General features: G+C 38.4%; 1 protein-coding gene across 1 annotated transcript in view; it reads right to left on the bottom strand.

The window, feature by feature from the left end:
- CFAP54 (cilia and flagella associated protein 54) overlaps positions 1-27,729 on the bottom strand; it is a 242,110-nt gene that overhangs the window by 106,309 nt on the left and 108,072 nt on the right. The window contains exons 31-38 of the mRNA XM_081818984.1: positions 20,225-20,377; positions 18,065-18,259; positions 16,307-16,394; positions 15,796-16,005; positions 11,277-11,343; positions 9,295-9,477; positions 6,816-6,902; positions 2,079-2,201 (exon numbers count right to left, since the gene is read on the bottom strand). Coding sequence (XP_081675110.1) covers positions 2,079-2,201; positions 6,816-6,902; positions 9,295-9,477; positions 11,277-11,343; positions 15,796-16,005; positions 16,307-16,394; positions 18,065-18,259; positions 20,225-20,377 — 1,106 coding nt within the window. The remainder of the gene's footprint in view (positions 1-2,078; positions 2,202-6,815; positions 6,903-9,294; positions 9,478-11,276; positions 11,344-15,795; positions 16,006-16,306; positions 16,395-18,064; positions 18,260-20,224; positions 20,378-27,729) is intronic.

Raw genomic sequence — 27,729 nt, 5'->3', positions numbered from 1 at the left:
ACCTCTTTCTTGTTTTAAACAAAAACAAAAACAAACAACAACAAAACAAAAACAAAAAACAAACACCTAAAAACCAAAAAGCAACTTTCTTTTGTTTCTCATTCTAACCAATTGGTTTCTCTTTCCTTCTCATTTTCCTGGACTCTAAATGTGGATGACCCTAAGCCTCAGTCCTCTGACTTCTATTTTTCTCTCTCTGCTACAGCTGATTTCATCCAGTCCCATGATTTTAAATCTCTATGCTAATGCTCCCAAAATTTACTAGGATCCATCTCCACCAGGGAGACCACTTTTCACTCCTTTCACCAATATTACCCCAACCACTGTCATGTCTAATTCAGATTATTTGCAAAGACCTTCTAACTGGTTTCCCTATTTATACCCATGTTCATCCACAGTCTATTCTCCAAACAGCAAGCAAAGTGGTCCTTTGAAAAGTAATTCCTATCCTGTCACTCCTCTGCTCAAAACTCTATAAGGTTTCCCATCTTACTTAGAGTAAACTCCTGTTCCTCACCAAGCCCCATGAGGTCTGATAGGACCGTAGCTCCTGAGTCCCACCATCTGCTCCTCCTCTCTGTTTTACCAGCCTCACTTGGCCTCCTTGGTTTTCCTCAACCACATTTTGCAGGCATCCCCCTCAGGGCCTTTGCCCTTGCACTTCCTCCTAGTTGGAAGGTTGGTCCCTCAAATCTTTCACCCTCAAAACTCCCTTATAAGGGATACTTCAAGCCACTTTGAATAAAACTCACTGCTTTGATCACTCTCTGTCCCCTCAGCTCAGCTTGACTGTCCCTCATAGTACATCATCACCTGACATATATTTATGTGCTTAATATGTTTATTGTTTGTCTTCTTCACTGGACTGTCCAATAGTAACATGCTCCCAAAAGGGCAATAACTCCATTTATCTTTTTACTGGTCTATCCCCATGGCTAAAATAGTGCCTGTTATTCAGTAAGCATTCAATAAAATATTTAAATGAGTTAAAATGTAATTTTAATAACAAAATGCAAATCATTTACAATAGGGAAAGGCTGTTGGCTGAGAAGCAAGCAAGAAAACACTGTTCATTTAACCCAGGTAAGAAGATGAGTTAGTTCATGCCAAAAAAATGAGCAAAAAACCAACTCTTTTCTCTCTAGATAGAGAGATATAGAAAGAGATAGAGATAGGGATGTATATACACACACACACACAGATGTATCCTATTGCCTAATGAATGTCCCTCTTAGGCTTATTTCTAGATAACCTCACACTTACCCTGGTACAACAAATTATAATGCTGTATCAGTCATACTGAGAATTAAGCAGTGACATTTTAGGGGAGTACACTGAAGTAATGAATGCATTGTATGTATATTTAATGTCAGCTTCTACAAGTAATTTTCAAGACTGATAGCCTATTCCCCCAGCTTCTTCTAGGCCTTCCAAATTTGAATCCCACCAGTATGTACTGTCTGTCAGTCTCACTCCTCACGCATACCGTCTTCCCCAGGAAACTGACTTGTTACCTCCTATTTCCTTTATTGCTAGATCACAAGGGTCCAAGCGTCTGCAAGATCGCTCAGTGATTCTCATGAAACCCAAAACAAGAAAATAAGAGCTCACTCTGATTTAAATATAAATGCCAGTATTCATTTGCAAGGATGTTTCAATGATCTCATTTACAAATACAATTTGAACAATGCATGTTTAACATTCTGGCATAAAGTATATAAATCAAAATATCCAAATAAAACATGAGAAGAGACTGTTTTGACTAACAACATTAACCAGAAATTATCAGATTAGATGCCAAAGTCTAAGAGATAGTGGCTGATGTGTCCCCTGAGACCGTCTGTAACATAGAGATCATAAAAATTGACTCCAATGCCGTACTCCCCCACATGACACCCTTCCCTTCCAGACGAATGAAACCTTGTAAGAGCCTATGGTTAGCTATAACAAGGCTTAACAAAGAGGTTTGCAGTACCAGAGACTTGTAAATACACTTTTGTGGAAGCATTCCCTAAATTTGAAGATTGTAGCCTTCAAAAAGGTAAAGAAATGGCTTTGAATCAGAGCAGCAGATTTACCTTCACTTTTCCAGGAGGCTTACAGCCAGAGGGTATCGAGGAAGGCATGTTTTTTCCATAAAAAATCTGGGATATCTCATAAAAGGCTTCAGAAAAAAATCTTAAATCTGTAAGGACCTGAATCTTTAAAGGAAAGAAAAAAAAATGAGATTTTAATTAAATAATTTGTTTTACTTACAAAATAAAAATTTTAGAGAAAAATCATCAACTTTCTGAGATCCAAAATTTCTACTTAATATAATTGGTAATGCCTTATAAATTAATGCTTGGTAAACACAGTGGATGGAGAAATATGTGTTTGTGTATAAGCTAGTTTACATGTGCAATGGACCAGGAAGCTAATAAACAACAGCAGGCAACTGTTCAAAACAATGGACATTTGTCAGATGTGTCTTACTTCATCAGAGCAAACACAAAAATATGACAGGCATAGAAGAGTTAAATAATTGAATTTATTTTTTGTTCCCATGGTGAACTATGGTTTAAAAGAAAAACAAAACAAAAACACTCCTGATGTTCTCTAATACTCTGAGGAAAGTCAAACCAACCAGATGAACTCTATAATGTATCAACATAGAGACAACTATTCGTTTTGTCATCCATAATTAATGCCACTGTCAGTTTTAAAGACATATCCTTAAAGTTAATCAGTTGGTAACTATAAATTGTACATGGCTTATTTTGAATATTATCCAGCAGGACTTTCAATCAGGAAATTATGGGAAGAAAAGTTCCAGAACAAAAATCATTCATTCAACATGTTTATTGGGCACTTCCACCAAGCCCTCTTGGGTGTTACAATCCTTCCCAGACGTGTATTGAGCTAATTTAAGTGATACACAAAGATATACACAGTATTACAAGGGATAAAGGCTACTGACAAAAATGCTACTTTCAGAGCTCCAGTCAAGAAGGACTTCTCTGAGAAGACATTCAAGAGAAAATTGGGGAATGACATGAAAGAGAGACATGTGAAAATCTGCTGAGAGGTCTCAAGTACAAAGGTCATGTGGCCTTTATATATATATAATAATATATATATATTATTATATATATATATAAATAATAATATATAATATATATATATATATAATACAGACACATACACTTATTATCTCTTTTCCTTTAAGTACTACCATAGGAATCTTAAGAGCATATAATTTTTTTTAATTTTATTTTATTATGTTATGTTAGTTATCATACATTACATTATTAGTTTTTGATGTAGTACTCCATGATTCATTGTTTGCGTATAACACCCAGTGCTCTGTGCAATAAAGAGCATATAAATTTTAAAGAAATAAAAAGAAGGTAAGTTGGGAGGAAATAGGATGTGACGATAGCATGAAAATAAAGCATAAAAGGTTAGGAGAATATTTGCAATGGGGAAGAGAAAACTCTGCTTGTCTACTGAGTTGCACACTTTGGTTCTTGCCTAAAATACCTTGGGCTCTAATCTCCCCAGTGCCATATAATATCCAAGTAGGCATTAGTGGAGCTCTTTTAGACTTCTAGATGAACACTTTCTCATTATCCCTTGGAGGAAATGCTGTGTGAGGTTTGTCTCCGCTGATCTTGGCTGTGAGACACCTCTACACGAACTACCTGTAACCTCTAAGGCTACCTCTGTTTCCGTTTATCCTACTAATCTGGCCATTTGAAAAAGCAATGGTGATAACAATGAACATGTATTTTCAGAAATGACCAACAGTGTGAACATAAACAAGCCAGATGGATAAAAGAACTACCCTTAAACCAACCCTTCACTTGCACAAATACAGAACCATCAGTGGCCTTCCCAGGAATGCTGGATATGTTGAGACTAATAAATCTTTCAAGATGTTGGCAGTTCTAAAGTGAAGCCAGACCGGCTGATCATAAAGAGGTCTTAAAGCTTTCCCTGAAAGACACTAGTGCACAACAGAAACTTAACAGCATGATCTATTGCTGTTTGACTTGTCAGAAAGCATTGTTTGCTGTTTCCTGACTATGACTTTTCTCTCTTCCCACTCACTGACCCCGGTTTACTTCAGAAAGGTCAGGCAAACTCTACTCAAACAGGCTCTCATTTCTCCCTCTGCGTGGTGCATCAGTTGCCCTTTTTCATTGCTTCTGTCAAAACCCTGGTTGGGTGTTTCTGTTCTACTATTGCCAATAAGATGCCACTTCCGACCCACTCTGCTCCTGACACTGTTGCCACGATACATCTGATCGTGTCCTTCTTCTGACCAAGATTCTGCAATTCATCCCACCTCTCAACCCAAGGCTGCAGACTAGAGTCCACGGTTCTTCACGGGCTTTTAAGCTACCCTAGTACAAAAAGTTGCCAAGTGCTAACAATCCAATAAAACACGGTCATTTAATCAAAAACTTTGTTCCAGATTATATCTTTTAGTGCCTCTCTGGATCTCCTTCTGACACGTTACTAATGGTCACTGCAACCCTTCCTTGCTTCTCCGGCCTCTAAATGACAGACCAGAACAAAACAGCTACCCAATTCTGATTCCATAGTCTCCTCATTTCTCTCACTGTTCAGCCTCCACATTATGCCTTAGTTTGGAATTCAAGACTGGGCCCCACTGCTCATAGACATCATGGACCACAATATGGATCTCTGGTATTCTCATATTATGTTCTCCCTCCTCAAAACCTCCTCTCTGGCTTCACTGAACCACCCCTGCCCCCTTAACAAGTCCATACTGTCTCATCTCTATATGCTTCACACTATTACCTGCCAAGAATGTTCCTTTCTTCCTCTCTCCTGCTCAGTTCTGCTTTCTTCACTAAATCTTACCTACTTAGTAAAACCAAGAGACCCAAGGCCATTTTCCCTCTTTCAAACTCCAGGAGACAATGCTCATGATACTTATTTGGAAATGATCAAGAGATAGATGCACGTGTTATTGTCTTATGTATATGTCCTGTCTTTCTTCCCTTATTTTCACTTCCTTATAAGCAAGGACCATGGGTTATATTTCTTTGATTAGTTACGAACATGGTGTTTTTACATAGGAGATACTCAATAAATGTTGTTTCAGAGGTAAAGCAATAAATATTTACCAAGGATCTTCTAGATGAGTTCCCACTAAACACTATGGAAATTGTGGACAGTAGGCACTTGATAAGTGTCTATAGATTTTAAAATCAATTCAATAATTAATTACTGAGTATCAATATATGAATTTATTATTCAAGATACAATCAATAGGGGACTAAAAGATGAATAAGATTCAGGCCCTAACCTCGGGAATTTTGCAATCTTGAACAGAACACTGTTTTTAAAAAAGAGAGAGGGAAGTTATATGCAGTTTATAAAAAAGTGTTATTGGAAATCAAAAAGCAGGAGAACTCTTAAGAGTTCAGGAAGTCAGAAAGAGTGATCCAGAAATTTTCATGGCTGACAGAAAGTTATTTATTCCTCCTCTTAATAGCACCAGAATTCCTCTTAGGGAAGGTACTGTTTTTATTTAGAAATAGAATGTTATGGACTCTTTGGGTCTGAAATAATAGGCCCAAGGGCAGGGTCCAGATGGAGAGAGGAGTTCAAAGGGAAGTCTAATTTTCCCTCATAAGAAAATAGGAAAGATTTGGGGAAGGGTATCTACAAAATAGGATAAGGAGGGTTAAGCCAGTGGTGTGATGGAGCCCACTTACTCCCAATTGCAAGAGGAGATTGTCCATATCTTGTCCCGATTCCACATTCAGTAATGCCCAGTTGATAGGCTGAAGTCAGCTATAGTGGGAATATCTGCACCATGGAAACTGAAAATGCTACAAACGGGGCTTTTTTTTTAGAGTGAGGTGTGAAACACTTATCAGCACACAGCTGATTAAGCCATGGGGTGGGAGGCAAAAGCATGAGATGTTGGCTAAGAAATATTTTAAACCCAGAGATGCCAAATAGTCTATTTTAAATTGTTTGCTTTTCCTCAACTTAAATTTTCCTGTGTTCCAAATTTTCACTAAATCCAGTATGAAAATAAAGGCCTTAGGTGAATGTGTTGTGTATGTTTATGTGTAAGTGAGTGAGTGAGTGTGTGTGTGTGTGTGTGTGTGTGTACAGAATGTGGATTAGGACTGAACTCCATATTCAAGATGAGGAGGTGCAGAACAGGGAGCAAATCTGCTGGATGTTGAGATGATCCACGTGCAAAAGGAATTCAACAGAAGTGAGAGACTGTGACCATAGCTAACTAGGAAAAGGGCAGAGAAAATGAGGTGCTTGAGGTTCCCAGTCCACATGGGGTTCAAGCCAACTGTACATGGATCTTGAAGACAGAGAGCCTCACCTGACTTCTAGGTTACAGAATTAGTTATAATTCAGCATCTGTGTGTTTTGTCACTTCAATTGCCTGTACAATGAAAACTTCTCACATATTATGATATACATAAAGACCCTTAGCAAAAAGTTCACAGGAACTTCAGAAAACAGACTCATTAGTTTCCACCAGGAAACCAACATTCCAGAAGAGGTGATTTCCAGGCTGACTGATGTTGAACGAGCCTTGTTCCCACATGTCACTGTTCCTCACTTTACTGTGGCCCAAGCATAAAACGAGCTAACGATTCTAACTAGCTCCCTCTCATACTTTATTATAATAATGGGCATGTTTTTTTAATATCAGCACAACACCATATTATTATCAGCTTATTATTATGAGTATGAGAACCAAATTAATTTATGACAGTATCTTTACAGTTCAAGAATATCAAACATCTTAAAAGTTTGTCACATACCTTGAGGATCCTTGCTTCTAGATTTCTGATGAGGTCTTGGCAAATTCCAGACACAAAATATTCATACAATGCAAGGAGAGGCAGAATCTACCAATGCGAAAAACATTTTTTTAATCTAAAACATGTTTTATCAAGTTAATAACCTAATAATAAAATGTAGCCAAATATTAATGTGGGAGATGTTACGTAAAACAGCAATTGATTCTGCCATGCTAAGAGACTATACTGTTTAGCTAAGTGAAATGATCTGCCTAGCATATGCTTCGTAATTTTATGAGAACTTAAAAGTGCCATCAGGGGGACTTGTAGATGCCACCTGGTACCCACACCTAGGTTTCAAATCCCTTCAAGCATGGAAGAGTGAAAATCCAATCAATTATCTTCCTTGAAAAAAATTAAACATATATGTATGAATCACTGAGGCCTATAGAAACATTCTAGCAAATGAGCTATCAAATAACTGCAAAATTTAAAGCAAAGGAACTCCCATCCATGTTACCTACTCAGTCATGGAAGCTGCTATTTGTTTTCAACTGGAATATCTCTATCAGCAAAAGAATATTTAGAACATGCTCATTATGTATCAGGCACTGTTGAATGACAACAAAATCTAATGAGTCCTTGCTTTCACAGAGCACATATTCTATTGATGACCCAAGCTTACTCTTCACATAGTATTTTTATTTTCCTAAAATTAACCCCCAAAGTTCAACTCCTCTTGAAATCTCGTGGATATGGGTGAAGGCATACAAACTATCCATACTGCAGTTGATCCAACCACTATCCGGCCAGAGTCAGGTGTTGAGGGGATAGGTGTTTGCCTAGAATTCTGAACAGTTTCTGATCTCAACTGAAAACCCAATTTTGGTTCCTACAACTGGGCCCTTCTCTACTAAAGGGAGATAGAGCAAGGAAGAGTATTGGGATCCCCATTATTTAGTAAATGATTTCCCATGATTCCACAGCAATGGGTCTCCCAGCAAGTTCTGTATGTGACAGCAGTCTCCTTACCCACTGGGCTTCTTCTGGAGGGTAGTGTGATACAAAATGGAAACTGTTTACATCTTGCAAGTTCAGCTAAGGAACCTCTAATTGTCAGTCAACTGGCAGCTACTAATAGCAACAGCTTTTTAAACGGTTTAGAACTGGTCTTAAATGATTTCAAATATAGTATATTTTTCTACAATTATGTACTACAACATAACACAGTATCTTTTTCTACAATTAATGCAGCACAAAACAATAAGAGTTGGCTATTACCTTTGAGATTGTTTCTTTTCTTTAGTGAGAAATAAAAACACACCACTTTATTGCTGCCAATTGCTCAATTATTCAGAAAAATGTTCTCAATTTCTTAAGCTTCAGAGAAAAAAAGTCTCATTTCTTTTCCAGTGCAGTGATATGTATTATATATGAATATGACTAGGCAGCTAAAGGTTACCCAGAGGATAGAACTATTTTCTAAATCCAGAAATGAATCCCCTTAACAATGAGAGGAGTACCATTTTGTTATCTTTTCCTAATAAAAAATTTCTTGCCAAATATGCCAAGTGTTAAAAGCATTTATCAATCTCTTCACTTTAACACATGGCTTTATAATTTAACAACTCATATCAGGGGACAATAAATCTTTTAAATATAAAGAGAGAGTGAATTTAGAACAACAGAAAATAAAATAATATATGAGGGGAAAAAGAAAGTAGGTATGAAAATTATGGGAAAAAAGGAAAGAACCAAAAAAAGAAAGAATAGGTATTAAGAAGCAAATATGGTGGGGGAGAGATACAAATGTAGAAGAAACAACATATAGGAAGAAAATAGGAAAACAGGAAATAAATAGGAAAAATAAAATAAAGGAGAAAAATATAAAATGACCAGAACATACTGATTTATTTTTTAAAAGCAACCAACTTCAAATTTATGACATATACTATGATTTATTTCCCCAAAGGAAGAGAATTATATGAGGTTTTGAATGTCCTTGGATATTAAGAAGTATTTGTCTTTCATTTCACAGTTTGAATCTGTTGTTCACTTAGAACAGGGAGAAGACAAGAGACCAAAGATCAATTTATCTCCACAAAGAAATACTCTCATAGTTTGGGTACTGATATGGCCTGCACGAGTTAATGCAGTGAGTTACATGTGCACTAGGTTCCTCTGTTTGAGACCAGGGAAATATTCTAATCAATTTCCCCAATTGTCTTAAGAAGGAAGAAAAGAGATAAAGTAATAGAGTAAAAAGGGAACAAAATCAAACAGACATTGACTTTGTATCCAAAATGCAGTGCAAATAACAATGTCAAAGAAGGAATATTAATTAATATATTTTATTTTGCAGTACAGGTAAGAATCCTGAATCTAGAGTTTAAGAGTTAAACAAGACCAGCCAAGAGAACATTAGCAAAATTTGAAAGGTTTAAGGTAAGGCAAAAATACCACAGTGAATTAAAATTTGTTGATTTTACAAATAACTTACTATTAGATTTTGCTTAGCATAGTGTAGTTCACGTATAATGTAATACAGACTTGCGACTACAGAGCAAATGTCAGCCCTGTATCTGTCTGAGAAGAGCTCGATGCCTGGGAGAAGCTGACTGATTTCATACTGAGCATAGCAACGTTCAGCTTTGGGGTGTGGAAGTGTGGTTCTAAGCAAACCCTGAAAATGAAAACAGGTGAAATGAAGAGCTATAAATTGTATTTGCAACACTGAAACAAAAAGATAAGTATACGTATTACTTCCTAAAGTGCTTAGCATAAGCCTAGCACACTGTACCTTGTAATAAATGGTACTTATCATTAACATTATCATCATTATAGTTCCAAATGCTTCCATCATCACTCAAGATGGGCTTTTTAAATTCCATGGTAGTTGGATACTTATTATTTTCAGATGAAATTATCATTATATTATCATTTGTTGGAGTCAATTTTGTGTTGGACACTATTGGTAAATTCTTTATAAACACTACCTCATTTAATCCTCATTTAACCTACCTCTAGAAGGAAGGATTATTACCTCACAAATGATATAATTGAGGCTTAAACAATTAACTTATATGAGGTCACAGAGCTAATGGTGGAAGAAAGAAGATTCGAAGTCACATCTATTTAAATAAATAAAAAAAAATCTATGTTCTTTCCACTATACCAACCTATAAGTTAACAAATGATTTCAGAGATAAAAGATGATTTCAGAAGTCTAAATCAAGCAGAGTTAATTCTGAATTTTTAACTGAATTAAGTAAAAAGATGAGTTGTTTAATTCTGCCAATATTTCTTAGGTAATTTATATGACCAACACTGTATTCGATGTTGGGAAACAAAATTGACACACAAAATCAAATTTTACATTTAGGAGTGTTTCTGATGTTATCCTAAATAATTAACATTAACTGATGACATGTAATACAAAATTATTTTAATGTATATATCAGAAAAGAATTTTAATCAGATTGTTCATTAAAGTTATAAAGTACCTACTCTAAAATACTATGTAGCACTTGTTTAAATTTTTAATTTTACAAATCTGCTTTAAAATCATAAAAAAATTAAGATTTTTAAAATAAATCTTACCAGCTTTTATTTTAGGTGCAGTATTACTAAAAAATTATGCCCACAGTAAGCAAAAATTTAATTTTTTAAATTGCTTATTTTCTAAAACAACAGCATTATCTTCAAGAACAAGGAGTATCAGACAGTAAAGAATGCAATATAAGGAGTCAGTATCAGATTATTGTGCCCTTTGCACTCTTGCCTCCTCCACCTCCTCTCTTTAAAGCACAGGCAAGAGGTGCATGGAGCATAAGAAAACTGAAAAGTCTGGCCTTACATCCAGACAAGGCTTTCCAGAGAGCTTATCTATCTAGATTTCATAAGCTATCAGAGGCCTCTGATACACAGAACAAGCATGTCCACCCTTCAAGGTAAATAGAACCTTTAGTAGAGTGCAAAGGCCCCTGGCTACCTCCCTGTATCTCAAAATATCTTATATTTCAGATAAAAGCTCTTTTCTTCTTCAATGAAGTCAAACCAAAATTCTAAGAGCTGCCAACACTCTCTACTTCTGTAGTCTTCAACTTATTTCTTGCTTTCATTATATGGTATACTTCACATTGTGCAATCGAGCAAAACTTTATTTAGAGATGAGATAACCTAAGGCCACCATTTGGAGTTAAACAGACTGGCTTCACAGCTCATTAGCAACAGTCTTACTAATGATGAGAGACTCAGTTTCCTTATCTGCAAACCTCCTTCCAGAGTCTAAAGGAGAAAGAGATTCTGCTGAATAGTCAAGGTAAAAATGCCACCTTCAGCTAGTGAAGGAAAGATGGACTCATGATATCTCATCAAGGTCCGTGCTATCTTCCTACCTATGAGTTTTTTGACTACGATAAACCACTTTTTTTTTTCTGACTGAATGGTCACTACTGTCAGAAGATACACATAAAGTGTTACCTGAAAGAGTAATGCAGACAAAATGCAACAGTTGGTTCTCTTGTCAACCTCCAAGATCATAATAAATCTAAATAAGTATAACAAAAAAGAAATGGATTCATGGACAATTTTCCAATAATACTTTTATATAAATACATCTATATAAATACATCTATATACATACATACATATATAAATACATACATATAAACACTCATAGATTTTCCAAAATTAAAATAGACTTTGTGATTCTAAAAGTGCTACATGCTTATACAAGATCTAGAACACACAAAAAACATAAAACACAAAATGAAATATCACCGATAAGCCTACCACCTAAACATGATTACTGGTAACATTTTGGCTAATTTCCCTCTAGATTTTTTTCCATATATAGAAAATTTTTAATTTTCTCTACATATCAAGATACTATGCATGTTTTTGCCCACCACACCCTATAGATAAGGGGAAAATGTACCTGGAAAGGTGAAAGAAAACTGTACCTCTACTCCTTCCATACTTTTTAAATTTCTCACATTACTCAAGTCTTTAAGATATCTGTCAGTGCTAACTAGGTATAAGACACTGTTCCATTGATCTGTGTGTCTGTTTTTGTGCCAGTACCAAACTGTCTTGCTGATGACAGCTTTGTAATCGAGCTTGAAGTCCGGCATTGTGATGCCACTAGGTTTGGTTTTCTTTTTCAACATTCCTTTGGCTATTCGGGGTCTTTTCTGGTTCCATACAAATTTTAGGATTATTTGTTCCAGCTCTGTGAAAAAAGTTGGTGATATTTTGATAGGGATTACACTGAATGTATAGATTGCCCTAGGTAGCATAGACATTTTAACAATATATGTGTTTCCAATTCATCAGCATGGAATGTTTTTTCCATTTCTTTGTGTCTTCCTCAATTTCTTTCATGAGTATTCTAGTTTCTGAGTACAGATCTTATACCTCCTTGGTTAGGTTTATTCCTAGGTATCTTATGGTTTTTGATGCAATTATAAATGGGATCAACTCCTTAATTTCTCTTTCTGTCTCATTGTTAGTGTATAGAAATGCAACTGATTTCTGTGCATTGATTTTATATCCTGCCACTTTGCTAAATTGCTGTATGAGTTCTAGTAATTTGGGGGTGGAGTCTTTTGGGTTTTTCACATAAAGTATCATGTCATCTGTGAAGAGTGAGTTTGACTTCTTCTTTGCCAATCTGAATGCCTTTCATTTATTTTTGTTGTCTGATTGCTGAGGCTAGGACTTCTAGTACTATGTTGAACAACAGTGGTGACAGTGGACATCCATGCCGTGTTCCTGACCTTAGGGGAAAAGCTCTCAGTTTTCCCCATTGAGAATGATATTTGCTATGGGCCTTTCATATATGGTTTTTTGATATTGAGGTATGTTCCCTCTATCCCTACACTGTGAAGAGTTTTAATCAAGAAAGGATGCTGTATTTTGTCAAATGCTTTTTCTGCATCTATTGAGAGGATCATATGGTTCTTGTCCTTTCTTCTTTTAATGTAGTGTATCACATTGATTGATTTGCAGATGTTGAACCAGTTCACCCTTGCAGCCCAGGAATAAATCCCACTTGGTCGTGGTGAATAATCCTTTTAATGTACTGTTGGATTCTACTGGCTAGTATCTTGGTGAGAATTTTGGCATCCATGTTCATTAGGGATATTGGTCTGTAATTCTCCTTTTTGGTGGGTTCTTTGTCTGGCTTTGGAATCAAGGTAATGCTGGCCTCATAGAATGAGTTGGAAGTTTTCCTTCCATTTCTATTTTTTGAAACAGCTTCAGAATAATAGGTATTAGTTCTTCTTTAAATGCTTGGTAGCACTCCCCTGGGAAGCCATCTGGCCCTGGACTCTTGTTTGATGGGAGATTTTTGATTACTGCTTCAATTTCCTTGCTGGTTATGGTTCTGTTCAGGTTTTCTATTTCTTCCTGTTTTAGTTTTGATAGTTTATACGTTTCTAGGGATGCATCCATTTCTTCCAGATTGCCTAATTTGTTGGCATATAGTTGCTCATAATATGTTTTTCTAACTGTTTGTATTTCTTCAGTGTTGGTTGTGATCTCTCCTCTTTCATTAATGATTATATTCATTTGGGCCATTTCTCTTTTCTTTTTGATAAGTCTGGCCAGGGGTTTTCAATCTTATTAATTCTTTCGAAGAACCAACTCCTAGTTTCATTGATCTGTTCTATGTTCCTTTGGTTTCTGTTTCACTGATTTCTGTTCTAATCTTGATTCTCTTCTACTGTTGGGTTTAGGCTTTATTTGCTGTTCGTTCTCCAGCTCCCTTAGGTGTAAGGTTAGGTTGTGTATTTGAGACCTTCTTATTTCTCTTAGGACTGACACACAGGTCAATAGAACAGAATAGAGACCCCAGAATGGACCTTCAACTCTGGTCAACTAATCTTTGACAAAGCAGGAAAGAATATCCAATGGAAAAAAGACAGTCTCTTCAACAAATGGTGTTGGAAAAATTGGACAGCCACATACAGAAGAATGAAACTGGACCATTTTATTACACCATACACAAAAATAGACTCAAAATGGATTAAAGACCTAATTGAGTGACAAGAATCCATCAAAGCCTATAGGAGAACACAGGCAGCAACCTCTGTGACCTCAGCCACAGCAACCTCTTGCTAGACACATCTCCAAAGGCAAGGGAAACAAAGGTAAAAATGAACTATTGGGACTTCATCAAGATAAAAAGCTTCTGCACAGCAAAGGACACAGTCGACAAAACCAAAAGACCACTGACAGAATGGGGGAAGATATCTGTCTTATCAGATAAAGGGCTCTTATCCAAAATCTATAAAGAACTTACCAAACTCAACACCCAAAGAACAAATAATCCAATCAAGAAATGGGCAGAAGACATGAACAGATATTTCTGCAAAGAAAACATACAAATAGCCAAAAGACACATGAAAAATGCTCCACATCACAATACAAATCAAAGCCACAGTGAGATACCACCTCACACCAGTGAGAATGGCTAAAATTAACAAGTCAGGAAATGACAGATGTTGGCAAGGATGTGGAGAAAGGGGAACCCTCCTACACTGTTGGTGGGAATGAAAGCTTGTACAGCCACTCTGGAAAACAGTAGGGAGGTTCCTCAAAAAGTTAAAAATAGAGCTACACCCTACGATCCAGCAATTGCACTAGTAGGTATTTGCCCCAAAGATACAAATGTAGTGATCCAAAGGGGCGCCTGCACCCCAATGTTTATAGCAGCAATGTCCACAATAGCCAAAGTATGGAAAAAGTAGAGATGTCCATCAACAGATTAATGGATAAAGAAGATGTGGTATACACACACACACACACACACACAATGGAATACTACTCAGCCATCAAAAAAATGAAATCTTGCCATTTGCAATGACACGGATGGAACTAGAAGTTATTATGCTAAGCGAAATAAGTCAATCAGAGAAAGACAATTATCATATGATCTCACTCGTATGTGAAATTTAAGAAACAGAACAGAGGATCATAGGGGAAGAGAGGGAAAAATAAAACAAGACAAGCTAGAAAAGACCAGGAAAGAGATTCTTCCCTAGAGCCTTCAGAGGACAGTACAACCCTCCCAAGGCACTGATTTTAGGACTTCTGACCCCCCAAGCTGTAAGATAATAAATCTGTGTTGTTTTAAGCCATAAATTTTGTGGTAATTTGTTACAGAACTAGGAAACTAATCAGTATGCATTATGACCTAAATTATGCACCCACCCAAATTCATATGTTGGAGTCCTAACGCCCAATACCATCAGAATGTGACTAAGATGGGGCCTTTAAAGATGCAATTAGGTTATAATGAGGTTACTAGGGTGGGCCCTAATCCAACATGACTGATGTCCTTTTAAGAAGAGGAGATTAGGCCACAGACATGCACGGAGGGAAGACCACATAAGGACACAGCAGGAAGACAGCCATTTACAAGGAGAGGCCTCAAAAGAAACCAAATCTGCCAACACCCTTATCTAAGAATTCAAGCCTCCAGAAACTGTGAGACAATAAATTCCCTACCAACTGGTCATTTGTTATGGCAACCCTAGCAAACTAATATAGTATGTCATGTAATTCTTGCCACCACAGTTTACAGATGAGAACACTGAGGCTCAGAGAGAATGAGCAGTGAGCCAAGGGTCCCAGAGTCAGTAGGAGATCCTCGAATTAGGCCCAGGTTGGCCTGCCTCCACACCATTATTCTTGATCCCATACCAACTGTTCACTCACTCATTCGTTCATTCCACAAGTAGTAATTAAATGCCAACTCCATGCTAGACACTCAGGATACACTGGTGAACAAGCAAAGATTTGTGCCCATGTTGAGGCCCACATCCGGGGGTGGGGGTATAGGGAGAGGAGACGGCCATAGATAACAAACATCTCAAATAAGTAAACTGTATAGTTTTGTATGATATGGACATAGCTGTCCAAGAATCCCATGCGTCTGAGGCATGGCGCTCTACATGGCACAGTGGGAAGCTCACTCCATTGCCACACTCACTGTGCTATCTTTGCTGATATGACTGCTCCTTGCAAACATCCCCAAATGCCAACTTTTGACAGAAATTCCTCACTATAATCTTTGGAACCTGGAGGTGAATAGCTGTTGGTGGCATTGGTGAGCAAGGTACCAAACTCTTTCCACGTATACAGCACATCTTCTTTTTTGAATATGTCATCAAGAGCTTGACACCAACATCTAAAAGCAGCCCTAAAAGAGAAACAAAGCATCAGCAGCATGTTTTTCAAGATCGATGTTATTAAATCTATCTTCCAAAAGAGGAAGCAAATGCACTGAAGTATTTTAATTGAAATGTTAGAGAATGAATCTGTACCATTTATTGCTCATAACTGTTTCTCTCAGGTAGCATTTGGTGAATAAAATGTAGCAATGGAATATTATCGAAGAACTAAAATTTATGAAAGACAATTTTTTCATAATACTTAAAAATGCTTTCCGACAAGCAACTAAAAAAAGTTTTCCCTTGTTCCATTGACTCCTAAAAATCTACCTTTTCTTTCCGGCAAAGACGAGAAGGCTTCCGAGTTCATGCAATGCCTGAACTTTGAGACTTCTTTGATGGCTGACTTGGAGAACATCTGTATTTTAGTCAAGTAGAAGAACAAATGTCAGTTCACAGAAAATATCTTCCTCATACTCTCAAGAATATTTAAACTGCATCATTCCTTAACTGTGTAGATAAGCAAACTGCAACTAATACTGCCTTCACAGGTCTCCTGATACATATACAGAAAGAGAGCAAATGATATTCTACCTGAACATAGTGGAGGAAGAGATTGGATCTAAGAGATAGGAAATGTGGAGAGAGTGGAATAAGAGTCAGGCAGGGGGAGGTGGTGTCCAAGAGAAATTCAGAAGAGGCATGCTAGGGAGAAAGGGCGGGTGTATATGGACATGACATGGGTGGCTGGACTATGGTTTTCTTGGGAGTGTGAAGAAGGAGATAGTGGTAGGGTTATGGAGGCGTCTAAGTGCCTGGTGGAAAAATGTGGACGTTATTCTATAGCAGATGGGAAGCCTCAAAGCATTTGATGGGATGAGATCAGAGCTTATCAGATTTTTCCTTTACCCAAATGCAAAAAGAAGCACATCTTTAACAGCAACTGAGGTTTTGTTTTGTTTTGTTTTTGTTTTCTGATAAATGCATAAATTCAGAGATGTCTAGCAAAAACAAAACAAAACAAAACCTAACCAACAAGGCAGTGGTTTTGAATGAGGGCAGTCCTGACTCCTACAGGGTATTTTAGAAATCTGAGGAAGCTTTTGTTAGTTGTCACAATGGGGCATCTCCTGGCATTTTGTCCAGAGACACTGGATGGCCTGTAACACACAGAAGCTTCCCCTACAGTGAAGAAAAAGGCAAGAAACCTGTTTATAATTGCCTGAGTCTAACCTCTAACTTCATTTTACATACAAATAGGGCATTTTTGCATGTTTTCAAAATTCTCTGAATTTTCCAGAAATGCAACCACTCACTGTAGTGCTTTATTGTATACTGCACCTAGATTTATTTGTCATTTTAGAAAAACACTGTCACTAAAATTAACAGTGCTGATAGTACTTGCGTCACCAATACAATAAAGCTGTTTCAGTCTGTATTTGTAGCTATAACGTTCGTGGTGATTCAACACACAGGTTATGAGCATCCTGCTTCACTAGACTCTCTAGTGCCTCAGCACTTAAGTGCCACAAATAGATTGTTTGGTTATAAAATAATATTATTTATCTTTATTTTATATTTAGAGCTTCATATTTATTGTATTAAATAATGTGTGTAGAGAGACTATATTAAGTATACATTTTATTTCAGGGAGTAAAAGGGGGAATTATTAAATGTCTTTTATAAAAAAAGGGGGATGTTGGGTCTACAACACGGATTGAGTATATACTGCTGAATTTGTAGAAAAGCCAAATCAAACAGAAAGACAAGGAAAGTGGGATCAGCTAGGGCAGAGCAAAAGAACACAACAGTGGCCACATTCCAACAAGGGGTTCACAGATTCATTCAAAGGAGGATGAGCAGAAGAGGGGCCTAGAACCTCACCATGCTGACAGCCCAGGCTGGGAGAGTGGAGACTGAGAGGGGCTGGAAGGCTCTTGTCCCAAAACTGCTCTGGCCCTGCCTACAAGATTCTAAGTTCAAGCTCTTTCATCTAACTTTTCAAGGTGGCATTTCAGGCCCAAAGGCAATCTCAACATTAATGTGCAAGATCCTCCTGAAAATGAATATATAATGAATGAATCTTACCAATGGTTTCATAATAAGAGGAAATTACGAGTCCCAATTGCGAATTGGGAAGTTTACTTTTCTCCACTGAACTGAAAACTCTGAAGTGTTCCTGAGAGAGGTTGGGCGGTGTTGGCATATGCATCTCTTCTGTCCCCAGGCAAAATTCCACCTTTCCAGTAGTAAATTTCGAATTGTTTATTCCTCCTTTATCTCCTAAATTCATGGGGGAAAAAAAAATTTATTTATTTACTTACTTTTGTTAGAGAGAGAGAGCACAAGAGCTAGCGGGGCGGCGGGGGGGGGTGGGCAGAGGGAGAGAGAGAATCTTGAGCAGGCTCCGCAACCAACGTGGAGCCTGACACAGGGCTCTATCTCTCAACCCTGAAATCATGACCTGAGCCAAAATCAATAGTTGGATGTTTAACCGACTGAGTTTAGCCACCCAGGCACCCCAAAAAAGAAATTTACAAAGGAGATAGAAGGGGAAGTGATGAGGAGGGAAAAAGTAGAAGAAATGGGCAGAGAGGAAAAAGAAAAATTCTGTGTATAGCTGAGATTTCTTTGCAGTTTGAGGGACACTGTTTCCTTAAATTTAGTATCTAATATCATTCCTGAGGAGCTCAGGTACGTGTGTATGGGCTCTCTACCTGTTATTTCATAAAGAACACTACAGAGGGGCAGTGTGCCAGAAAGTAATGTTGAGATAATGCTTTGCTTCTTGTGGGGATTCTGGAAGTTACATGGTTTGGGTTTGCTTTTTTTTAAGGGCTTCCAACAGTAAGATGTTAGTCTGCCTCTGGGGCAGAGACCTCTGGGGTAGAAGCAACCCACAGTTAGTTCTGACCTAAGGGGGAGAAAGTGGGAAAGAATCGCTCTCTTTATAAGATCAGAGAACACACAAGAAAAAAAGGAAAACTGTTCTAGGGGAAGTAGTCAAAAGCTGCAGAGGAAGAGAAGCTATTGTGGAGTTTGAAGTCTGCAGCCCAAGGACTGGGGATAAACTGCTGAGAATATTTTAATACCAGGTGAGATTCAGGGTGAACCAGTGTAATCCATTCTTGGGAATTATATTTGCTTTTTTTATTCATGCCCTTAACCATTATTAATATATGCCATAATTGAAAGAAGTTTAAACATAACACAGAGAGCTAATTTAATATAATGTGAGTCTATAGGCAATACAACCAAAATCTGTGGGTACATGGCATAGCCAGCGGTTTTTTGGGGTGAGCAGGGGCAGCAACAACAACAAATACTTACATCCATATATACATACATAAATAAAACTTTTGTCAGTGATTGTAAAAACAAGATTTGATCAGATTTCTGAAAGATCAGTTCAGTGAGTATTAGTATCTTAGGTTTACATTTAAATCTATTTTTAATAACTTTAAAATATAATTACCTTAAGTTTTTAAATTTAAGTTTATTCTTTAAGCTTATTTTTATTATTCCAATAAATTTGAATAGCAAGGATCATAAACATATATTAGGATTTTAAACAAATTTTTAATAACCCAAACATACATAAGTCAAGATTTTTCCCCACCTAAATTTGAGTATATTCTTTCTCTCTGGGGCTACCACTTAACCACTCAAAGCCCTGCTTTGATTGAATTCACAGATCAATAAATGCTGAGAAGGGAGAAAACAAATAAATGTGATGTAACCAATGATACTGAATATCTTGTTTTAAGCTAAAAGAAATCTCTAAGATCAAAATCTATGGTATTAATAAGAAATCTTGTTGATGCTTAAATTAAAATGCATCTATTTCCTTGACACTAATAAAGTAGGGTTGTGGTAATAGGTTCTAGTTAATTCAGTGGGAATCAAGTCATCTACTTATGAAAATTTTTTTAAAAAGACTATAGCACCATACTTGCAAAGAGATAGGTAAGAACATAGATGTACAGAACCCAAAAAAATACCGTTTCTATATCTACTCAAGGGAGTATGCTCATTTCACAGGAAGCATAAAAGCAGATGAGTGAGACAGTCTTTGGCTGGAATGAGGTGTGTGAGAGAGAAGATGTGATCCACTAGACAAGAAGAAGAAAGTGAAGGGCAGCAGGGAATGGGCATGTTGGTGGGGAAAGAAGGGACCTATGGCGGAATATGGTAGGTCCACAGGGTGGTGTCCTGTAAAGAGCAAGGGATATAGAGCAAGTATTTTACCTTGTGTCTGTGCAAGGAATAACGAAAGTAACTTTCTGCTGTGTCGGACTGATCTGTTATGATATCTGGATTTTTCCAGGGTCTCTCTAAAACACCTCAAAGTGTCTGTCACATCCACAGGCACACAGACGAGCTCTTTGGCGTGGCTGTATTCTGAAAGGAAAGAGAAGCGTACCGAGGGATGAAATGCTGCAGCAAGCCAACTAGTAGCAAAAGATTTTTTAATTCAGAGAATTTCTTGGTCCCAAACTAAAGCTGCTAAATTCAAAGCCCTGAGGTTTGCAGCAGGTGTTTCAACGTTCAGATCAAATTTTTGTGGTATATTTGAAAGTTCTTTAAAAAAAAAAAAACTTAGAAAACTCTTGATTCCTATGAAATGCAAATAACTTTAGATCTTGCCAATTTTCCTTATGAAGCCTCCTACTTTTTCTTTTGCTGATCATAAAAGATGAAATAATCTACTCCTTTTCAGCAGCCTCTTCAAAGCAGAGGTGCCTTGGGAAAGAGACGAAAGGAGGAAACAAAGAGGCCTGGGTGGGTAAGTGCTCTCTTAAGAGAAGGGGAAGACGGGTTTCTAATATTGGAGGATGCAGAGGAAAGAAAGATGAGGCCATAAAAGGGAGTGGAACTAAAAACAGTCCTGAAAAAAATGGGCGGAAAGAGGAAATGTTGGCAGAGGGTGACCTCGAGGTCCCTTGAGCCAGGCTGCAGATTTTTGGCCACACACCATGAAACAGTGCACAAGAGAGAAGGAATTCAAGCTTCAGATAATACAGATAAAATAACATGGAATTTACTTCTTCAACAAGTTGAACAGGTGAATGGCCCCTATGAAATCTGAGGCCTTGAGAGTAGTACAGCAACTTGCGAGGGAACGGGGCCACAGGAGGCGAAGAGGCGTGACCTTTGCCCTCGAGAGTTCACAGTCTAGGTGAAGAGATGAAGCATTCTGACCCTGGGGTATTAAACTCTCATTCACAGAGCGTTTCTGGTTCTGTCCGAGATGAGGGCGAGAGAAGTGAGAGATCAGCAAGAGGGAGGAAAGGAAGTGCAAGAAAGACTTCGTGCCAGAGGACACGCCAGTTGTGTCTTAGAAGAGAGGGAAGATTTGATTAGGAAGAAGGAGGCAAGAGGTTTAAGACAGAATAAGAATAGCTGACATTGACTGAGTACTTACACTATACCAGGAACTATTCTATATAATTTACTGTGATGATCTCATCAGATCCTAAAAACAACATAAAAGGTATGTACCGTTATATCCTCATTTTACAGATGAGGAGATTAAGGCATAGAGAAGTCTGTGGTTTCTCTTGAGTCACAGAGCTAGTTTGTGCAAGGAGAGGTATGGAAGCAGGAGTCAGGGGCGCAGTTTGGGGCACAGTGTGATGTCACGGCCAGTCCCATTGAACAAAGAGGGGTTTTACAGAGACCCGAAGCCCTCGCTGAGAAAGTCACTTTCATCCTTTCCAATAGGGAGCACAGGAAGGGTCTTGAGCAGGGCACGAGTATTTTAGGAAGAGTTAGCAGACTGCAACAGAAAGAGGTTGGTGGCTGAGAGACTACAACACTGATATTGTGATTTGAACTCAACTAAGATGGTAGCAATGGGAATGAGGGAGGGATGCAGGGAACATTCCAATGTTGGAAGTGGCAGAAGAGTGGTTAATTGGTTACATGGCAAAGAAAAAAGGGGGGTGGGAATTACTTCTTCCCTGTCCTTCCAGGGCCAATGACCTTGTGTCCCATCTCGCTGGAAAAAAATCCAAGCAATCCAAAATATCTTCTGCAAACCCCCACCAGGGGTTCATGTTGGTCTAGAACATTCTTCCCTCAGATATCCCCATGCCCTTGCTTCCTCAGCTCCTTAAGGTTACTGCTTAACTTCTCAGGAGGCCTCCCTTGATCACTGTATTTAAATTGGTGATCTTGGTTTCCCAACTTCTCTCTTCTCCATTGCATTCGTCATCTTCTGATGTACTATGTGTTTTGTTTGTTTATAGGTTGCCTCTTGCCACTAGAATGCAAGTTCCACGAGGGCAGGGAGATTGTCCAGCATCAATTTTGTCTGCTGCTATCAACCCAGACCTATAACAATGCCTGTTACATGGTTTGTGCTCAGTAAGTATTTCTTAAATGAATGAATGACAAGTTCTCAAAGCTAAATGGCTGGGATAAACTTGATTAATAATCACTTATATAGATCTTAATCTCAGTTAATTCTTATAGCACCTTACCAACTAGTAGGGGTGGATGTTACTCACACTTTACAAAGGAGGAAAAGTGAGGACATTAACTTGTTTTAAGCCCTTATAAGACAAGAGAGACAACCAGTGTTCAAGTCCAGTGCCTTTCCCAGATAGTTGGCCAGAGGGCATCACATCTTGGGTAACTGGCAATAAGCCAGATTTGAGGCCTGCTAATTTGAATACAGAGACCTTTGAGACTAGGACAGAAATGAGAGAAGCAGCCTGGGGTCCACAGGGAGGTCCTAATGGAATTAGTGCACAGTTACATTTTATGGCCATAGAGACATCTTTCAATCTACTACAACGCAGATTGAAATGTCTAGAAATCCTGGAGGCTCTAGTCAAACCAGGTACATGGCCATGTTGAGAGAAGTACTTGTTCCCCCTACCCCCCAGCAATTTCACTCTTGACACACTTGCCTACCACACATTTAAGAGAATCAAATACTTAGGTGACAGAAGCTCTTACTAACTCCCCAGGAGCTCTCTTCTACCCTACCAATTTCACTCTCCTGTCCACTTTGTCCTATGCCCGCCATCTTGCTCTCTCAATTCCCCTCTCCTCTACCCATGCACAGTCCTGCATGATCCAGACAAGGAGACAAGGCATGCCCTGACTCCTCCCACCCCCACCCTTATGCACAATGCCCTAAAGATGATAAGGTTTCTGCTCTGTTTTTGTTTTTCCTACAAGAATTCACGAGTTTGGCTTTTATCTTTTTCTCCTTAGTGAATCAGGGAAAGAAGCAAAGACAGCAAAGGAAAAAGCAGAAGCTGGAAGCCCTCACATATTAATATTTTGAGACAGTTACCTTCTCTAGACCTTAATTTTCAATCTCTGATAAAATTGGAATGATAATATTTACCTCCAAGGGTTATTGTTTTAACTTGTGTGTGAAGTGTCCAGCATAGTGCCTATCAGGGAGTAAGCATCCAAGAGGTGGAGGCTACATATTGGCTGTTAGTCATGTATTTTTAAAATATATATTGAGCACTTACTAGTATTAGGTGCTATGCTAGGCACTGAAGAAATATAAGTGAACAAAACAGACACACTCCTTGTTTTCACAGAGCTTTCATTCTGGAATAAAAATTCACAAAAGCATGCTTGTATTTCGAGGCAATCAAAAGGATAGGAGGGACAGGAGATGTTGGTAGTCTTTTTTAAAATGTGGGGTCTGACTAAAATCATCCTGCTACTTTTTATCAAATATCCACTTATAAATCATTCCTCCTTGTTTTTTTCCTAAACTATATTTCACTTTTTTTTTTTTCCTTTTTTCAAGCCCTAGAAAACCTTTTTTCTTGTAGTCTAACTAGGGCTCTACTGGTGGTTTTGTGACTATCTACACAAGATAACTAGTGAAAGCAATGAAGAAGTATCGTTAGCTTCAGAGGCCTGTCCTTACTTCTCTGTCTCAAGGGGAGCTCCTCTCTGAAAACTTTCATGAATAATTCAAGAAGCTATTTCAAAGGCACTAATAACCTCAACAGTTAGAAATAGGTCAGAAGAAGAAGGTGAAGGAGGAGGAAGAAGAAGTACAGGAGGAGGAGGAGGGTGGGGAAGAAAGAGAAGGAAGGAGAAGGAGGAGAAAAGGAAGAAGAGAAAGAAGAAGGAGAAAAAAAAGAAAAGAATTACTATGTCTCTTATTGTACTAATGTACTCATTAAACTGAATACCAGGGTGCCTGGATGGCTCAGTTGGTTGAGCCTCCAACTCTTGATCTCAGCTCGGGTTGTGACAGCAAGCCCCGCATAGGGCTCCAAGCTCAGCAGGGAGTCTGCTTCAGGATTCTCTCTCTCTCCCTCTCCCTCTGCCCCTCCCCCCCATGCTCCCTCTTTCTCTCTCTCTAAAATAAATAAATAAATCTTAAAAAAAAAAAAAAAAAACCTGAAATACTAACGACTCCTGAGAGATGGGTCAACCAAGGAAGAATCCCAGGGAATACTATAAAATTTGGGCTGCTTTCTTTTTTTTTTTTAGATTTTATTTATTTATTTGCGAGAGAGAATGAGAGACAGAGAGCACGAGAGGGAGGAGGGTCAGAGGGAGAAGCAGACTCCCCGCTGAGCAGGGAGCCCGATGTAGGACTCAATCCCGGGACTCCAGGATCATGACCTGAGCCAAAGGCAGTCGCTTAACCGACTGAGCCACCCAGGCGCCCTGGGCTGCTTTCTACACAATTAGTCATATTAATCCAAAAGCCCAGAGTCAGTAATAAAACACACCTGCCAAAGGTTGAAAATTCCAACATACCTGAAGACTGAAGAACCCTATCAGAGATAACTTAAATACCAATTAGGTCAAAACTCAAGAAACAGATCCTAGATAGAACGCAAAAACAGATACAATAAAAGGCATATTCATAGTTATCTCCCCTGTGAAGCTTAACAAGCAGGCAAGTTACTCATCCATACAAAAAATAATCTATAAAGTGAGGTATTCTCACTTCTCCACATCCTACAGAGACTATACCAAATTACATATGCATTATTAAATAGTTAGAGGGAGAACAGAATGCTGTTAAATAATGAGAACACCAAATGTTCATAGGCACTGGAGCAATAGAATATCTGTTCTGAAGAATTAAATGTATCAAGCATTACCGCCCAATGCTGTTATGCCAAAAGAAAATCTATGATGTTCTAAAGCAGCAATCTGGTGTGGAAACCAGCAAGAGTATACTTGGTCTTTCCAAAGTACTGCAAACATGTCATGATGACATACCTTAGACCCATCATGCTTATAAACATGTTAATGATCTGAGTTCAGGACACTGAAAGAAAATTCACCCTCCTAAAAATTTGCCAAATAAGCCCAAAAGCGTGGGCCAAAATATGCTCCTAGTCACAGAGGTCCTAGAGTCTTTTAAAGAGGTGTAAGTTGGATGCCAAGATTTTAATGATAATGACTCAATGTAAGACTTACAATTAGTATGCAGGATCATCTAAAAACTACCATACTATCACAGTAAGTTAGAATAAAGTATCTGTCTCCCCATGACCACTGATGTATAGCAAAATTTTTCTGAGTGCTACCAGTTTAGAGGAGAGACTAACCTGAGAGAGGACAAATGGTGAACAGGTCAAGTAGTTTGGTGGAGCACTTACAGGCTGAGCAATCAGACAGACGAGGGTTTGAACCAAAGTTCTATTTACTAGTAACATTTAATTTTCTCATCTGTAATGTAAGCATAATATCTATCCTCTAAAATTATAAAAATTTAAAAAGCTAATGGTTATAATGTGCTCAATATAGTACGTGGCCCAATTCATTATTACTGCCACTACAATATTGTTTAGATTTTATCCCTTCAAATATTCCTGCTGTAGTCATTGCTCAAACTGACTATAGCCCCACCACCATTGAGAATCAACCTAAATAATCACAGTAAGCTGATCCGACCTACCCTCCTTTCTGTCTCACCACCTGCTACCTTACCTTTCCAAATGTAGCTTTAACAACTAGAAGGCAAAGTACTTTTCTGACATATTGCATCCATCATCTATAAGACCTACCGGTCACACATGCTAGGCATGTTTTTCTTATCCCTTAGGTGCTAGTCATCATATTTGATAATAAGTTTTTTTTGACCTATTTTCTCACATTTGTTGCCCATTCTTTTTAGGATGGAAGGGATAATATAAATCACATTCTGAATTGTAGATCCCAAATTGACAGATCTCCAGAGGTTTGACAGATGTGATCAAGAAAAGAAGAACATAACCAGGATGAATCAAACTCTGATTGGACCTCCATTGTTTAATAAATATGAGGGGATAATTTGATTTATCATTGGTGGTAAAACTCACAAGTTTGTAGTTACCAACTCCCTCAACAGGAACCTCTACACTGCTCTGAAGCCCTTACATCTTCTTTCTACTTCCCTGAGGGGCCAGGCCACTCTTTCAGATTCCTCCTGAAATCTCCTACCCTAGCAACCTTGGCTATGCTCTCAACCCCTTCCTTTATTAAGAAAATCTTCAGTACCCAATGAGAATACCTTCAACTTCTGCCCTTACCACCTATAAACTTCCTGTTTTGGGGCCCATTCTCTCCTTCCCTTCTGCCCTAGCCTCTCAGTATGGCTCCTCTAGAGGGTAAATTCATGTTCTCCTTTCTGCCTTGGAAACAATTATGGAAACTTGTGTCAAGATGGAGATTCCATCGGGGTGCCTGGGTGGCTCAGTTGGTTAAGCGACTGCCTTCGGCTCAGGTCATGATCCTGGAGTCCCCGAATCGAGTCCCGCATCGGGCTCCCTGCTTAGCAGGGAGTCTGCTTCTCCCTCTCCTGCTCCCCCCCTCTTGTGCTCTCTCTCTCTCTCACTCTCTCTCTCAAATAAATAAATAAAATCTTTAAAAAAAAGATGGAGATTCCATCAACCTATGATGAGCAGCAGCTCAGTACTCAACTCATCAAACACGGTAGCATGAACAAAAAAAATGGACTAGCCCTTGTGTGAAAGCAATGAGATTTGGGGGTTGTTTATTACTACTGTATAGCGTAGCCCACTTTGAATGACACAGCTTCCAAAGTGAGGCCATCCTCAGGTCTATACTCCATAAAACTCTCCCTGAGTGACCTCATACAAGCCCCTGATTTCAACCACCACCAATATATGGACAATGAAAATATAAATCTCTGCTGAATGCCTGACTGGCCTATCTAACCATATACTGAATAGTTCTACTCAGGTATCATCCTGGCACCTCAAACTCAGTACTTCCTAAGTAACTTCCTCTGAGCTATTCCTCCCTCAGTTTTCCTGTAGAGTGAAGACATCACATCCATCTAGCCACCCAAGCCAGAAACCAAGGCATCTTGGACTCCTCCCATCCTCATCTAACCAGTATAGAACACAGTCCTGGGGACTTACTTCCTCGGCCTTTCTCTCATATCTGTCTACTCTTGTATTCTCCTCACCTAAGTCCAGAGCCTCATCACATCTTTAACGTACAAGTTAGGAGTAGCTGCTCTTCTGCTTCCATGTGCTGTGCTTTCAACTGATTCCCCACACTGCTGCCTAAGGTTCTTTCCAAAGCACAAATACGATCGTTTCACTGCCCTTCTTTAAATCCTTATAACTAGTTCCCTTCAGCCATCCAGATAGATCTGCATCTCTTTATCCTGCCTTCTAAGGCCTTCCTGCCAACCTTTCTAACCTCAGCTTTGCCTTTTCCTTTTTCCTTTACCTCTACCAAATTGCACACAGTCTCTGCACAGCGATGCTGTTTACTACTACTGCTTACAGTGG

This window comes from Leptonychotes weddellii, chromosome 5 (assembly GCF_054177405.1).
Source record: "Leptonychotes weddellii isolate Sample4059 chromosome 5, ASM5417740v2, whole genome shotgun sequence".
Taxonomy (NCBI): domain Eukaryota; kingdom Metazoa; phylum Chordata; class Mammalia; order Carnivora; family Phocidae; genus Leptonychotes; species Leptonychotes weddellii.
This window is presented reverse-complemented; position numbering and strand designations above follow the sequence as displayed.